Consider the following 17,322-nt stretch of genomic DNA (forward strand, 5'->3'; position numbering starts at 1 on the left):
AGGTTTTCTTCAGGGACAAAGAAAAAATAACGGATCTGGGAGACACAGGTCTCTGACCCAAGTCGAATTTTACACCTTTGGACAGCACCCTACCTGTGGAACTCCTCACTTTTGAGAAGGCGGTTATGAAAGATATCAAGGATATGGACCCAAAGGAAAAGAAGATTTTCCAAAACATCACCAAGGATGAACGAGAAGCCTCACATAAACTGAGCAACAACCCCGACTTGATAATAAAACCAGCGGACAAAGGGGGAGCCACGGTCATACAGAGCAAATTACAATACAATAATGAATGCGTGAGATTGCTTCAGGACCAACGAAACTATGAAATACTCAGGACTGATCCAACCGAGAGGATCCAAGTAAAAATCAATACCATGGTGGAAGAAGCACTGGCCCACAGCTGGATAACAAAGAAGGAAGGAGATTTTCTGTGTCAAAAAAACCCAAGGACACCATACCTATATACGTTACCCAAGATACACAAACGATTGGATAACCCTCCAGGACGACCGATTGTGTCTGGTATCGGTTCAGTGTTGGAACCGATCTCAAAATTTGCGAATGCTTTCTTACGCCCGATGGTGCAACGCACTAGTACATACCTTAGGGATACCAAGGATGTACTGAATTTGCTGGAAGACCTACCTTTTGATCCAAATTGCCAACTAATGATCAGTTGTGATGTGGAGAGTCTCTATACGAGTCTCCCCCACAATGAGACGCTCAGTATCATTGAAGACGTACTATTTGATGACGAATGGGAATACCAGACACCAAGGAACATCGTGATGGAGTGCTGCTCCCTCGCCTTAGGAGAATTTCTTCGAATATGACGGGACTCAGTACTTACAAAAACATGGGACCAGCATGGAGAGCACATTTGCTCCCAGCATAGCTGGTCTTTACGTACACAATTTGGAAACCAGGAGGCTCCTACACCCCAATAACCCATTCAGACAAAGGATACAAATTTGGAAGAGATACATCGACGATATTCTGATTATTTGGGATGGGGATGAGGATACATCAGAACAATTCCTGACATGGTTGAACTTTCAAGACAAATTTCTCAAGTTCACCAGCACGGTCTCCAGAACCAGTCTGGTGTTCCTTGACCTGAACATCATGCCAAAGGATGGAAGGCTAATGACGACAACGCATTTCAAAAGTACAGCCAGGAACTGCCTCCTCTTGTACCAGAGTTTCCATCCCAAACATCTCCGAGATAACCTGCCCTACGGACAATTCCTCCGTCTAAGACGGAACTGCACGGAAATTGAGAGTTTCAAGGCTCAATCAAAGGATCTGAAGAAAAAACTAGCAGTCCGCCAATATCCTGATAGGATAATAAATCAGGCATGTAAGAGGGCACGGAATAATTGCAGGGAGAGCCTCCTGGAAGAAAGACACCCAAAGAAGAGGAACAGAGACCCATATGCATTACCACATTCAATACCTGCTCAGACAGGGTTTCGAAAGTCATTAACAAACATTGGAGTATTCTAAACAGTGGGGGACTCCAGGTACCTAAACCTATGTTCTCCCACAGGAGGGGGAGGAGCATACGGGACATCCGGGGGACCCCTCCACCTGGAGAAGTGTGGCTCACTGGTTAGAGGCGGCAGACCCGTAAGCAGAGAACGGCCCGGGACCAGGGTTCGATTCCCGACGCGGCAGGGTCGTGGACCAGGGTCAGCGGACTCGATAATTCTCGCCTCGGTGCCTACTCTAGTCAGAAACCACACTCGGCAACTCTGGGCATCAGCTTGCCTCATCTTCACAACGGCCCCCCCAGACCGCCGGGGATGCTTGGTCGCACCTTAGAGATACCCATCAGGGACCATCTCTCAGGGTGAGCCAGGACGGGTTCCCCAGCGGTCGAAGCGTGGAGATACTCCTCCGGGAGTCGATTCCTAGCGCTATATAAACCCGCAATTAAATCCTTGTACACACTAGACCAAAGACCATCAACAATAACCAAGGACAGGACACTAACTTTGTGAAAGGCCACCATCCATGTGGTCAATGTAAAGTATGTTGCTGACAAAGAAGACCAACAACCTGGTTTTTAGAAATGGATCCACCTGGGAACAGCGAAACTTTACAACATGCAATAGTTGCAACGTAGTGTACCTCATCACGTGCCCTTGCCGCCTCGAATATGTGTAATGAACAAAAACAGTGCAAATGCCGCAAAATTCAAAAATACACACTTATTTGTATAAACATACGACTTGAACAATATGTTTATTGAATGAATCAAAACTGATTTTTATATATTTTTCAATTTTTCACTTCTATTATGATAGTGATTTTCACGAATTTGATACAAATATTAAAACATCTGGAGTGCACAACAAAAGTTATTTACAGTGATTACAAACTCATTGTTTGCCAGTCAATCCTCATTCATACCTCACTCATCCCACGACAAAACAACAACTCACTATGAAAACATAAATGATTCAATAAATGCTGTTAACATAAACAGCAACAAAAGCCAATGTTGATTTCACAGTAAATTTGATATAAGCTAATGTTTCTGTGTCAATTATTAATAAACCAATTTGGCTACTGGAAGGTCTACGCGTTTCGAACTAACATTAGTGCGTAGTTCTCATCAGGACCAATCTGAAATAGAAGAACAAAGATTTTTTTTGGGGGGGGAAACACTCCTCTATACTGCCTTACCCCAATACTCAAGTGCCCTCACCTACCTTGCACTTGGCTACAAAAGCTGGGAAGTTCGGTGAAAGCTTGATCTAAAAAGTTTATCAAGAGAAACCAATCAGCATTGCACCATATCACCCATAAACACCACAAAACTGCACCATTTGTATCAGACACTTACTTCTAATAATTGCAAGACGTTTGAATTCAGCCCGTCCCGCCTGTCTGTATGAAAAAGGGGGACACGGGAGACTGAGTTAATGAACGCAGCCCCATTGAAATTGATGGCAGTGCACGCAAATGATTGAGGAACGAGCCGCTTACCTCTGCTGGCAAGTCGGGCGCCTTATATTGTTAAAGGGGATTGCCGGTGTCGATGAAGGTGCTGCATGGAAAGGAAACCCATTAAGCGTGTGACTTTTCATGTTAACCTTAGTCACACAGTTAAGTCTGCAAAGATAAGGGGTTGCCGCTTACCTCCGTCGGCGGTTAGTGCGCGGTATACTTGTGAAAGGAACGTTCTCCTGTTGCCGGTCAGTGCGCTGTGCAAAAAAATGACGGAAACTTAGCGGTGCAACTAGAAAAGGGCCTTAACCCTCAATATTTAGAAAAATAATCTAACTTACTAAGGAGATCGTCGTATGAGCCCATCTTGCTCCGGAGCCGTCCAAACGCTGCACTGGGTGTTTGCACTTCCTGGTTGGCATTGAATGCTGGGAAATGTAGTCTTATGGGAGTTTGTCGATTGAACAAACTTTATTGGTGTTTGGCAAACTTAAAAGGTTTAGTGGTGAATAGGTGGTTGCCTTGATGATAAAACAGGGTTTGGATGATGGCTTGACATATGTGAAACTTACAATTTAAAGATTTCGGTCAGTTCGTTTAATCCCAGAAATACAGTATTGAATTTAACGATAAGCATGGCCTCGCGTTTGATCAATTTGGCATCCAAGTCCCCTCCTCTAATGTCATTTTCGACTTTGGAGATGACTGTCCACGTCATTTCGCTTTCATGATGATTTTTTTCTCTCCAATGATTGACCAGGGGGGCATTAGCGACATTGTTTTTAATTCTGGATTTGTGTTGCTGAATCCTAACGCGTACCTCTTGGTTGGTTTTGCCAATATACAAGAGGTTGCATGGACACCAGATTCCATAGACCACATACCGGGTCTTGCAGTTTGAAAAAGTATTGTGTCTCCAATTGATTGAATTATGTGTGAACACTTTACCTTCCTTGGTGGATTCACAGCAAGAGCAGTTGCCACATTTGTGGTGCCCCTGGATGGGAGGCAGACACAACATGGTACGTAGATCCGGTCTTTTAGTTGCTGGCAATGCTGCTCTTACCAGATGGTTTGAAATGCTGTAGTTCTTCCTAAATGCGAACAACGGCTCACTTTCAAAAGCTAGATCTAGATTTTTTACTAGGTGCCAATTCTGTTTGACTAGTTTTTTCAATTTGTTAGAATTGGGGCAGAACGTGGATACAAATACCATGCGGTCTGTCGTCTTTTTTGTTGTTCTCCTTTCGAGCAGGCATTCTCTTGGTGTCCACCAAGCTCTTTTGCAAGATTTCCTAAGGAGTTTCTTCGGGTATCCTCGTTGTTTTAAGTTGTTTGTCAAAACTTCCGCATGTCTTAAATATTCTTCCTTTTCAGTGCAATCGCCTCGAATATGTGGGAATGACGAGCAGGGCAATCAAGACCAGGATAGGGGAACATAAGAGCACAATCAGATGCCAAAGAGCTAGTACTAAGCTGACCGCTCACTTTTTGGAGAAAGGACACAAGCCTGATGATATCTCATGGACAGTGATAGAGCAGGTAACCAGGGAACATATGCTCTTGGAGAAAGAACAAAGGTGGGTGTTCCGCTTGGCCACTAACAACTGGGGCCTTAATGATGATATTCCATGGGGCCAACTCTGACGTTTGGAACGGCCATCCATCACATTAATGGTTATGCCATACACCCACCCCATGACATGCCACAGCAACAGTAATCATGATGACATGAGAACAATAAGACCTTGAGATCTTGAACTATTAGGCTATCCGTATTATAGTTTCTGCAGATAGAAACAAACAACAAGAACATGGGCCAATGTGAGACTCAGCATAATATGAACATAGTGCAACATAACTTGTTGAAGGACCCATGAAAATCTCCCCAATTCTCATAAAGACAGTGCATAGACTCTGACCACGCTGGGAATATGGATCATGCATTCAATATGACACCTTTCACTTTTAAGAAAGTTCGAGCCCGCCTATCACATTCAGGGAGCCCCCTGGCACGCTAATTAAAATAAAATGGAAATCGCTTTCAAATTAATTTAATATATTGCGGCACGAATGAGATTTATTTAGAGAGCACTGCGCAATTTTTCCAAAAGAATGCGACCAAGAGAAAAAAAAATAGACGACAGACTATAGACCAGCAGTGTCCTGACGGGCGCCGCCATTTTAGGTCAGCTCTCTAGTCTTTTTTCAGAGGCAATCATGACTAGGTTTTTCTTCCGGTATAAGAACACAAGCCGAGGCAGGACTCCGGCTACATCTACGGAGCTGCTGAAAGGGTATGGAATAAAGCCAGATTAGGCATGCGGTCACGTAAGTGAGACCCTGACCATGGGTCTTTAAAAACTTGGTCTTGTGATAGCGGAGGGGTGTGTCTCTGACAGTGAGATTCTGCCGCCATCAAACAGCGTGAGTGACTATGTTTAAACTTTCCTCCATAGTAACCAGTCAACTAATCACCCTAAGACGCAGGCTCATGAGGCCCGATCACTATTCCAACCAGCATGTTTGACTATGACGCATTTTGGGGGCTTGATAGGTTGATGTCTGGGAGGCATTAAGCCATCATCTGCCGTTTTATTCATGAATAATATATCAACCGGCATGTGTGATAATGACCCATTTATCAGTATGATGAGTGGATTTTTTGATGTCACGCCGCTAGTGAGACGTTTCTTCTTAAACTAGACACTTGTCCTGGAACTGCAAGGAAGCCCACACCCTTGCTTGTTTTAAAAAATAAAAACACAACCAGATGGGTCGTTTTGGATTGTGTAGATGTGTTTGCGTTTGGAGTGTATATGGCGCTCTGTGTTGAAGTTTTCCAAGGGTTCATACCCTTTGGCCACGATGGCGAATGGTAGTTCATCGGGTCATATACATAATTAATGTTGAGAATACTTTGAGTTACTAAGCCACATTGTGACTCACGCAAAAATTAGCCATGTATGAATTGTGCTTTACATATTGTATTTCTACAACCATGTACCCTTTTTGTCTTTTTTCTTTCCACAGACACCATATTAGGTCATTTTTCATGATAATGCCTCACTAAGGGCCAACTCAAGCCCGAGGCTAAATCTAGCAGCCGATTTTTGCTGTTAAGTTTTAGGACCATAGGCATTTAACATTTAGTTTAGAATTGAGTATTTTTGTAGGGATCAACAGAGGTCCTGATGAGTAGGCAGTAGGGGTCTGCCTATGAAACATGTCATGTCGACAAAGTAGACCACACTTGTAATTCTACTTACTAACCCCCTTTTAATGTTCCCAGCTTGCGAAACCATTAAAGTAAATTTTTTCGACTAGCCAGGGAATTTTTAACCCTTTTTACACTATCATTCTCGCAAATAGGTCCCTACACTCCCTAACACATATCACTATCCTCATCACATCACATAGCCTATTGTCAAAAAAATATAAGTGCTCCCGCGTCACTCGTAGGTCGAAGCACGCCCCACCCCGTAGAGGGACGGGAAGACCCCAATGATGGGAGAATGACACTATGGGATTCATAGTGTGTGAGGGGTATTTTAAAAACACACAGTGCCCTCATTCTGCCATCCGCAGAGAGGCCTAATTTTCACATTGCAGTGTATTCACGAGTTTAGAGAATTATACAAAATCACATAAAATTAGTCACAACTTACATTGATAGAATCCCATTGTTTACAAGTCTAGCTCAGGAGGGTGATTCTATCATCTCCTCTACACTTCCCCCAATTGATTTTTTGGAATTACTTCTCCATATATATTCTTCTCCCCATCATCCATGTTTATCAATATATTTATCAGCACAAAAATCCCACATCGATAGAAAATATGTTGAATTATCAAAGTGTAGGCGTATTTCAAAGAAATATTAAAAATAAACTGGATACCACTATCTACAAGCTGTAAGAAAGAAGCACAAAAAAGAAAAGAGCCAATAAATTGTATCTTAGCATAATTAAGAGTGCCATTTTGTTAAGTTCACTATTCTGAAACAACACACATCTAGTTTTGCACTGAGTGGCCACTTTCGATGCATAAAACAGACAACAATTTGTTTCATGGTCATATTATTTGCTACCACAGTTTTGCTATTTTGTTGCGTAAAAGGGTATCCAAGTTAGTGGAGTGTCTCTTAAAATACCAGTGAACGCCCCAGGGGCTACCTACGTCAGTTACCTAAAGAAGGATTTGCATGAAAATCTAACATTGTAGTCTCGATCCAATCTTAACCACATGAGCGCTAGCGAAATTCCGCTCCTGTGCTCATGTTTTAAAAAACCCATTATTCATGACGAGCTGGGCTCGTCATGAGCGTGCGAGGAGGCTACCTCATGACGAGCCCAGCTCGTCATGAGCGTCGAAGGGGTTAATGTATCTACCATGCTTGTTAAGCCTAGACAGACATTTGCTTTTGAAACTGTATGAACTCATTCACTCAGTGAAATCTCTTACCTGGTTAATCAAATTGATCACATTCTCAAACATTTTAGCAGCTTCCCTCTTCTCAGCATCAGTTTCATGTTTTGCCAGCTGCCGTATTGTTTCTTCTGCAGATTTACTAAACAATACCTCAAAAAAGAGCATTTCTTATCATGAATGGAAAACAATGACACATTATATTCAATGGCAAAGAATGCAAATTCACACAGTATGCTTTCTATTCTTCTCTTGGATGTTGCAACTATGCGTGTACTATTACCTTAAAAGTGGTTCAAAAGTGCATTTAAAACAGAAAATATGATTCTAATAAGCATATACTAACCCTCGGTGATTCAGTACAGTGGACAAACCTAACAATACAAAAATAGTTTGTAGACCGAAGTTAGTCAGATCAGGAGTGCTATCAACAGGCAATGTAGAGCACAGGTAGAGACGTTTGTAAGCAAAGCCTGCTATTTTGCATAGACATCTAGCGCCAATGACAGCCACTGAGGAGTGATCAAGAGGAAAACTGAACTGATCAAAGCAATAAGTAGTACCAATGATCAAACAGGCAACAGCATGTAAAGTTGCAAGCCTGATCTTAGATAATCCAAATAACAAGTCCAACTGATAGCCCAATCTGGATAGGACAAGAGCTTCTATACAGGATTTGAAACCAGCCTGGGGAATTATGCTATTCCAAGTGTTTTATAGATCTATGACATTGGGTATTCTCCCCATGGGCGTTAAGGCTATGGCGTCAGGGGTTGATGCTCCAGTCTTCCAAAATCAGACCTATTTTTAGGCTTTGCCAGCAGAGTGCTTTAGTGGTCTTTTCACAAGAAACCTATCGCATCCAATATATACTTGTAGATGACTTTGTCTGCTCCCTTGTTCATGACCAAATGGCTTTGTCTATCTCAGTTCCCAGCTCCCGATTCAAAGACTTTCCTCCCTGGTCTGTTTGTCCCACCCAAGAATCACTTCGGTCTCACTGTGTTTTGACAGGATGAGTTGTATCCTACACTGCGGATAGCGAGGTTTGTATTATAACTGAGGGGAGTCAATGTTTTCTCCCTTCTCTGCTCTGCCTGTCCTCTCCTTTTCAGCCCCCCTCCCCATTTAAAATGCCTCCCAGCGTGCTTTTAAGGTCCTGTGATCTGCCCACCCCCAATACAGGGGTAGGTGTCCACCTGAAAGTTTTAAAACAGTTCCAAGATGGCTCCCCCTGAGCAGACATACACAGGAGCCATCTTAAAATGTTCTTTCTTATGCTTTATTAAAAAACAAGATTGTTTTTACAAAAAAAAAAACAAGATTGTCTTGTGTAAACATGCAGATGCACGGCAGACATACTGTCTTTATTTTTCATTAAGCATGAGAAAAATGATTGCATGATGGCCCAAATCGCAACAAGATTTCCATCCTGCATGCGTGGCCATGCTTGCTGCTCATCAGGGAGGAGAAAAAGAACAATGACCAATAGGACTGTGCCAGGTAGAACAATAGACTTTGCTAAGGCTTTTTTAAAGAGTAATTAGTTAAGTTCTTTGGACTGATAATAATATAATATTAATAATCCACATTTGTAAAGCGCAAACCATCACCCGTTAGGGTCTCTAGGCGCTGGGGGCCGTCGGGAAGATTAAGCAAGCTATTGCCCAGAGTCACATGGTGCTGGGCTAATCAGCCGCCGGTGCCGGGGATCGAACCGTGATCCCCAGATTCCGGAGTCAGTCACCCTGGCCGCGGCGCCACAACTCTCCCAAATCAATTTGATAATGCAAGTCAAGATTATTTAGCGAGAAGAGTACAGAAAACTCAAACTCCAAACATAGTGTACAAATATTTTATATCTTAAAGAAGTTTTATAAAAGTCAATTCATACAAAGCACCATATAGCGAAAGAAAAACAACCAGAGATCCAAAGCATGGTCCATTATAAATATATCCATATATAGCTTTGGCCAGTTATTTCCCTTTCCTCAAATATTTGGACATTGCTAATTCAACTAAATGCTTAGTTACCACAATGAAATTATGACAATTTTACTTCAGTGGGCTGCTCGTGGTGTTGCACTAGTGCATATAGTTTTGTGCAATCCTGGCAGATCTCGGTCAGCAATCAATGTACCTAGCCTAGACAAATGTTTCTTCCATTAAAAATGCAAAGCTCTTTATATTGCCAACTGCATCTTAAAGTGTGTTATCAACGAGCCCCACGTTTAATGGAAGTGAACGGGACAATATCGGCCTGGATGCACTGCTTCCTCAAGAGTCTGTGCATATTCGGTACAGTTTGTCACTTCTGGGGTGGAGTGAAGTCAGCGTGGAGCAACACAGCGCCAACTATCAGCACGTAGGGACAATGCTGTTTTAATTTTCGGATCCAGTCTGGTACCTGGGAATATTCTAAAAATAGGAAATCTGGTTATTTATTTATTTATTTAAAGATTTATAAAGCGCACAGCTACCCAACAGGGTTTCCCGGGACTGAGGAGGATGAGTGAGGTTGCAGCTGGATTGGAGGAGGGAATTAACCCGAACCATAAAGAATGGTCAGAAGTATCCATCAGAAATAATCTATTTTTAATTTGAAAGTCTTTATCATATTTGTACTTGATATTTGCTGTATCCTTTACATGGCCAGCGTTTGATGGCTCAGCATGCTCTTTGGCTCTATGAGCCAAGCAGGGCCCAGAGGGTGACAGCCCCAAAAACTGAAAATACACGGAATTCAATTCTGACCAAAGGACTCTCCCTGGAAACATGGGCGAGACTAAAATATCAAGGCCACCCTTACAATTCTCCACTTAAGAGAGTAGTGTATAAGAGAGAAAAGTAGAATACTCATTCACCTAGAAGGCACCGATTGTATTATGATGTCTGAGACTTAATAAGTAAAGCTCAGAAATCAATGAATCAATCACAGGTTTATTTATGGTTGTTGATTCAAAAGGTCTGCGTAGGCCAACACGTGTTTCACGACAAGGTGTTGCTTCATTAGGGTCGCTTCATAAGGGACATACAACATATATTTGATAAATGTCAGGAAGGGAATCTTTAACCATCTACAAATTAAAGAAGATACAATATTCTTTGTATTAATCATGAATAATGCCCACAGATATATGTCGTATTCTAATCATAGCGATCATCGGATGTACTATGGTTACACAATTCTGCTACGATAGCAGATTGCTGGATTTCACCAGGAGGTGGGGTGGAGGGGTTAGTCTGTAAAAAGAGCAAATATTCACCTAGAAGAGTTACGGGCCCAGATTTCTTGTAAACATAGGACATTTAAGCTTCTTCTATAGAAATGCAATCCATATTTTCTAAATTTGATCAGACCTCGGCTGCATTTCTGATACTAAATTAATCTGATTAAATGTCGGGTGGTTCAAACATGGGAGAATCAGATTCATCATGTGCTCTGAAGATGGGGCCATCATCAATTAATGGAGGATTGAGGCCAAAAGAGGGTTAGTTGGGGGCGCTAAATAAATCGTACTATGAACTAATGCTGCAATCTATCTCAATTAGTCCCTCTAGGGAGGCACAGCTATTTGATGTTGGGAGGGTAAACTGCTAACTAACGCCCCCAATATTGCTCCTTAGCTGGGAAAGTTGGCATTGCAGGTTTTTGAGTCTGTAAAAATGACCCAGTGTTACAGCTTCAATCATACTTTTGCCAAAGCAATATTCTTTACATTTTTCAAATAAAACACCCCCAACATAGTTTGACCTAAAGTTAATCACTACACTGTACCCTGGACACATCTTAGACCCATACGCCTCCCAAGTCATTCTAACCATGTTAATAACATTACTTAGTAGGCTCCTGTTCCTTTCTCATTTTGTTATCCAATGCACTACTTTGTTGTTCAATTAAAAGCAATCTTTTGTTTGACCAAAGCGAAGTCAAGGGTAATTTTTTATAAGAACAAAGGGTGTCGCCTCAGGGGGAAGCTGCAAAGTTATAGGAGCTTTAATTGGCACTAGATAAGCTGCTAATTTCTCATGCATGGTAGATGTCAGCCTGGGGGAAGCTGAATGAGGGAGCGAAGCAGGCTCCACTCTCCCCCGTCGACTTCGTCTTAACAATTCCTGCATCCTTGATTCACCATTAGTGTTGGTGTTGATCCTTACAAGGCGTACATCCGCTTTCAACAGACAAAAATCAGTGGACTCGTGAGTAGACACAGATTCCAGGTTAACATGTTGCTTTACATTGTTCACTTAGTCCGCCAGCAAAAACAGATAATTCTACCCCTTGTAACCTCTATAAGAGTGGCTCCACTGATCACTTTACAACCTCTTCAATATGTTTTTGGCAAGCTGAGACAGCATCCAACATTGGAGGCTTGATTACTGAAATCCTCTCAAGTTGAGGAGGCTGTTAAAGAGCCATAACATAAGCCTCAAATGCAGCCAGTTGTGTCACCCTCAGCCTTTCTTCAACATTAATAATATCATTATTTATATCCCACATAGCATTGGTCAAAAAGTGAACAACAGAGTTAGTCGGAAGATGCTTCATATATTTTCTTTTACCCATATTGTGTCGTACCTGGTGCCGCCTTAAAGGTAAGTAAGCGCTGGAATGAAACAAATGAGGTGGCCCAGCCTGGCTTTGTCATTCTCAGACAGGTTCATTTTGGCCCGGTACTGATCCTGACAAATCCTGTGCTGTGGGAGGTGAAGGTGCTCTATATATAGCGCTAGTAGCCCTATCTCCAAGTCAGCTGTCAGCAGGGTTTTGTGGGACTAGTAGTCCTTTGGCCCACATGCTTCTCTCCAGGTGCGTTTGATCCCATGTTTATCCCATCCCATGTGTTGGCAGCAGGGCCTGGCCAGACCTTGCACCCAACCAACTGCGGTCAATCCTTCGCTGCGCATGGTCTTTGGTTGTGTGCTGCGTGGGGTTGGCCACAGGGCCTGGCTGACACCCAACTTCCCGCATGAGGCCAACGTTTCCCCACAGATCTCTACTCCAAAATTTTCCTTGTTTGTTTTTTTAGTACTTTTGCGGTACCCTGGTACTACAGCTGTAGTGCCTCCCACTGTACCATACAAGCTTCAATTGTTGAATCTTGCGTTGTCTTGTGGTACTACAGCCCTGCCTGAGTAGAGTAGTACTACCAGAGTCGCCAAGCCTGGATCCCACGGGACCCGCAGTATGCGCATTTTTTTGTTTGGGCTGAGTCTTGTAATGATGGCTAACATTTTTCTACATGTTGTGGCCAACCAATAAAATTGCTTCATCCTAAACAACCTTAAACATTCTTTCTATCAAAACTCTTATCAAACTATAACTACAGAGAGGCAACTGCCACTCTGTATTATTTTGTGTGTATATATATATATATGTATATATATATATATATATATATGTATATATATATATATATATGTTACACCACACTTTCCGTATCCCATTCCGGTGTCAGAAAAAGAAAGGCCGGCACACTGGTATCCGTTTCAAGAATTTTAATCACCAAACCCCCCTCACCCCTTACAGACGCGTTTCGCCTTCACAGGCTTCGTCAGTAAAAAAAAAAAAAAAAAAAAAAAAAAAAAAAAAATTATATATATATATATATTCACTGAAAAAACCATAGGTTATAGACCATATATAGTTAGGAATTAGCATTTACAAAACCTTGAAAATTCACTGAAAAAACCATAGGTTATAGACCATATATAGTTAGGAATTAGCATTTAGAAAACCTTATTTTACTCACACAAAACCATTGAAATTCCATATATAGTTAGTTGCACTAACTATATATCGCGCACCCGCAATCCACTGCTGATGATGTCACATATTACATCATTCATGACATGGTCAGTGACATCACTGATGACATCACTGATGACAACATCCAGTGATTATGTGTTTCTGTAAAGTTTAAATATGTTTTACATATTGAAGAATGAGTGGATGTATAAGTGTCTGAATGAAGGTTTTAGTAGGTGCGTGATTGACTGTATGAGTGAGTGATTAAATGCGTCTTACTGAATGCATGGGTTAGTGACTAAACTGTCTGAAAGTGTGCATCAGTATGTCTGTTGTTGTGCAAGCTGCTGCATGTGTTGATCAGTAGCTATATAAGTAGCTATATGGGTTATTGATTGGTTGCACAAGTATTTGTATGGGAGACTGAGTGTGTGTATGGCTGGCTGGGAGGTGTGTGACTCTGTGCAGATCAATGTATACTTGTATCAGTGATTCTATAAGAGAGTAAGTATGTGTTAGTATATGTTTCAAAAATGTAAGGTGTTCTGTGTTTAACTGTATAGATGAGAAAATGGAAGTGTGATTGATTCTTTTCAGGACTGACTAGGTGTGTGAGTAACTCCATGGATGAGTGGCAGAGTGTGAGTGTCTGTATAGGTGTATGAGTGCATATGATAGTGTTGTAAAGATGAGTGATTGTATGTATGAATGATTGTATGAGTGAATGTGTGTGTAGACATAGGAATCAGTGAGTGCGTATGTAGTAACTAGTATTGGTGTGTCAATGGTTTCAAAAATTATACTCTCTATTTAACACTGGGTGTAACGGAGGTTATATTAGAGTGTGAGGAGATGCATTGTATTATCACATGAATGATATCATCAGTGATGTGATCATTGATGTCAAGTGAGATGTCATCAGTGATGTCATTTGAGATGTCATCAGTGATGTCATCAGTGATGTCACTGACCATGTCATGAATGATGTAATATGTGACATCATCAGCAGTGGATTGCGGGTGCGCGATATATAGTTAGTGCAACTAACTATATATGGAATTTCAATGGTTTTGTGTGAGTAAAATAAGGTTTTCTAAATGCTAATTCCTAACTATATATGGTCTATAACCTATGGTTTTTTCAGTGAATTTTCAAGGTTTTGTAAATGCTAATTCCTAACTATATATGGTCTATAACCTATGGTTTTTTCAGTGAATTTCATTGGTTTTTTAACAGCTAATATCTGTAGCTGTAAAATGTATTCTTCTTTAAATCCAAAAATATATTTTTTATGTTTATTAATAATTTTTTTTTAAAATATTTTTTTTTCTTCGTTCCCGCTTCGCGAATCGGGAAGCTTCCCGTTAGCTGACCTTGATGCCGCGAAATAGACCGCGAGCCGGTAAACGTTTCTTTACCGCAACTGCCGCGTTAGAAAACAACATCGTGACGCCTCCCGTCCGCATGACGTTTCGCGTTGTCGCGTGATACGTCATATGACGTGCTACGTTAGCGAACTGGTACGCTTACCGAGTCGCAAAGCACAGGTTTCTGGAAGCAAACCGGGAGGCCCTGCAAAGCGCTTAACGTAAACACAGCAGGTCATGTGACTTGGTAATAACACTTTTCATTGGTTCATTTCACTTTTGGTTTCCTAATGATGTAAGACTAGGTCATATAATCTAAAATGAACACTTTTCATTGGTTGAGAACTATTGTTTTTCCCAAATGATGAAAATCCCTCCTTCTTTCCTCACTCTGACTTTCATCATTGTGAGAGAAAGACCCTTTGTTACCAGTGAGCAATGGCTTCTTTAGTAGCTTCAGCTGGTGCTTCCCCACCACCTCCACCACATCCAAGGAAGAGTGGACCACCTGCTCAAGTTATAATTCAGCAAGAAGAGGAAGAAGAGGAACAGGACGACGAGCACGAAGAGAGGCACTTTTTGCCTGAGGAGCCCAGGACGTCTCACCGGAAAGAAAACTTCATTTGGCAATTTTTTAAAATTCCCAAAGGTCAGAAAAAAGTAAATGCAAGATACGTAACTTGCCTTATATGTCAAGATAGACTGTCCAGAGGGACCGACAAAAAATACAGTTTCGGAAACTACACAATGCATCGCCATATGACTAGGTGGCATCCTAACAACTACAGTGCTGCACAGTTTCGTAACGACCTAGATAATCTCCCTATTATGGCCAGAAGATCTGTTGTACCGGAAGTAACGGGACCAGAGGGCAGGGAGATGGTGCCAAATATTCAAACGAGATTTCATGAAGTAAAACACGTCTGCGTACATTGCAATGGATTCATTTGCTACGGAGAAAGAAGCATCACTCTGATCAACAGAGCTATTGACTATCATATGCAAGTTTGTACGAAACGCCCCAAATAATAAATACTTTTTTTTGTTTTGTTGCTCCTGTTGAGCCCTTTACAATGAATCGTTTTCATTGCCCCCTGCAAGAAAAACCCAAAAAAATATAAAACTGTTCAGAAAAATTCAAAAAAAGTAAAAAAATGTTCAGAAAAAGAATAAAAAAAATATAAAACAACAAAAACAATAAAAAAAAAAAGTTCTTTTCAGAACTACCTCCCCGTTATTAAAAAATTGGTACACTATTTGGAACTGTGCCAACCTCTATTTCTCGTAGTTCGCTTCCCAGTTCGCTCGCCGGTACGCGAACCGGAAGTGAACCAACATTTTTTAAAAAAAAAAAGAACAGTAAGTATAAGGGAAGGAAACAGACACTTATGTTAAAAGAAAGACAGCTATAGGGGAGTAAACTAGAGATACTATTACCCGTAATCCACTGCTGATGATGTCACATATTACATCATTCATGACATGCTCAGTGACATCATCAGCAGAGGATTGCGGGTTTTTTGGCAACGTGCCTTATCCACGGTTTAATAACGCTGCCTTTTGCTTTATATAAGTTTTCAAATTGAATGAAATATATACCAATAGGTCGTTATGAACCTTTAGGTAGTGCTTTTTTTCATGAGGTCTGGTCGCTTCCATACACATACAGATGTTTCAAAGATGATCAAGAAGTTTATCTGAATGGAGAGGAATGCACTGAGACGCCAGATCATTCACTAATGTGTAGGCACATACAGTTACACGGTTCATGCAACAAACACCGACCAAATATGGCTTGCGTGTTGCAAGGCACGCCAGTTCCTGCTATCATCCCCACGTTCAAGTTGTTGGAAAATGGTAGTTATTTGATGCTCAATAATGAAGATTGTTCTGGGTTAATTAAAAGTATTCCTTTTATCGTAACAGTAAGTGAACGGGTTATTTGCTGCAGAAATGTTCTATTTCCTCCCACACATGAACATAGGGAGTTTTCAATCTGGCCACAAATACCAACCTTGGGAGCAGATTTCAACGGCATGGCAAGAATAAGAGCTCTTTTGTCTCAGAGAGAGGCGGCCTTGAGTTCGGCCCGTGAAACTTTCGTGCTTCACATAGCGAACACCCGTACAGAGGTGCAGACCCTTTTCAATACTGATTCGCCTTTCCATTTCAGCAAGATGGTTCGGACTATCTTTAACGCGTCCTCCACAAAGGCCCAGGCGCACTTTTTGTAAAGTTGTTACCAGTGGTCTCGTGACTTCATTTGAGAATATCTTTGGAGTCATCCCTGCTTTCTTTCATTCTATTTTTTTCCACTGTGCTTCGTGGATTCCCATTTTTACTTGCATTACCAGCGGACGCTCTTGTGCTTTTTTACATTTTTAAATATGGATGTCCCTCCTGTGCAAGCTCCCGCCCTGCAGCTGCTGACACTGTTCCGCAATCGCATGCTAGAATATTATGGCACAATACCGTTGGCGATATTAAGCACGGCATATGGATTATCTTTTCGATTCTCCTACTTCACCTGTGTCCAGCCTGTATTTCACTGCCTGACCTGTGATTTCGATTGGGCCATTGATTTGTGTCTCTGCGGACCGGTTTCTCCTGACGTCGACTTTAATCAGCTGATGACTCCTATCATTACTCACGAGTTGGTTTGTCCTGGCGAAAGGATTATGGCTGTGGCATTGATGCATGGACTAATTGGTCCCTGGAATTTACTGGCGGCAACACAGTCTTTCTTGGAACAGAGCTTTCTTGAAAACCCACCGAGCTGTCCTCTGATGGTGATAGAGGATCCGGTGCTGGGAGAGC

General features: G+C 41.6%; 1 protein-coding gene across 5 annotated transcripts in view; it reads right to left on the bottom strand.

The window, feature by feature from the left end:
* PGM3 (phosphoglucomutase 3) overlaps positions 1-17,322 on the bottom strand; it is a 292,467-nt gene that overhangs the window by 15,470 nt on the left and 259,675 nt on the right. For all 5 annotated transcript variants that reach the window (XM_078648137.1, XM_078648134.1, XM_078648136.1 and 2 more), the window contains exon 10: positions 7,426-7,542. In XM_078648137.1, coding sequence (XP_078504263.1) covers positions 7,426-7,542 — 117 coding nt within the window. The remainder of the gene's footprint in view (positions 1-7,425; positions 7,543-17,322) is intronic.

Source organism: Lissotriton helveticus, chromosome 6 (assembly GCF_964261635.1).
Source record: "Lissotriton helveticus chromosome 6, aLisHel1.1, whole genome shotgun sequence".
Lineage (NCBI taxonomy): Eukaryota > Metazoa > Chordata > Amphibia > Caudata > Salamandridae > Lissotriton > Lissotriton helveticus.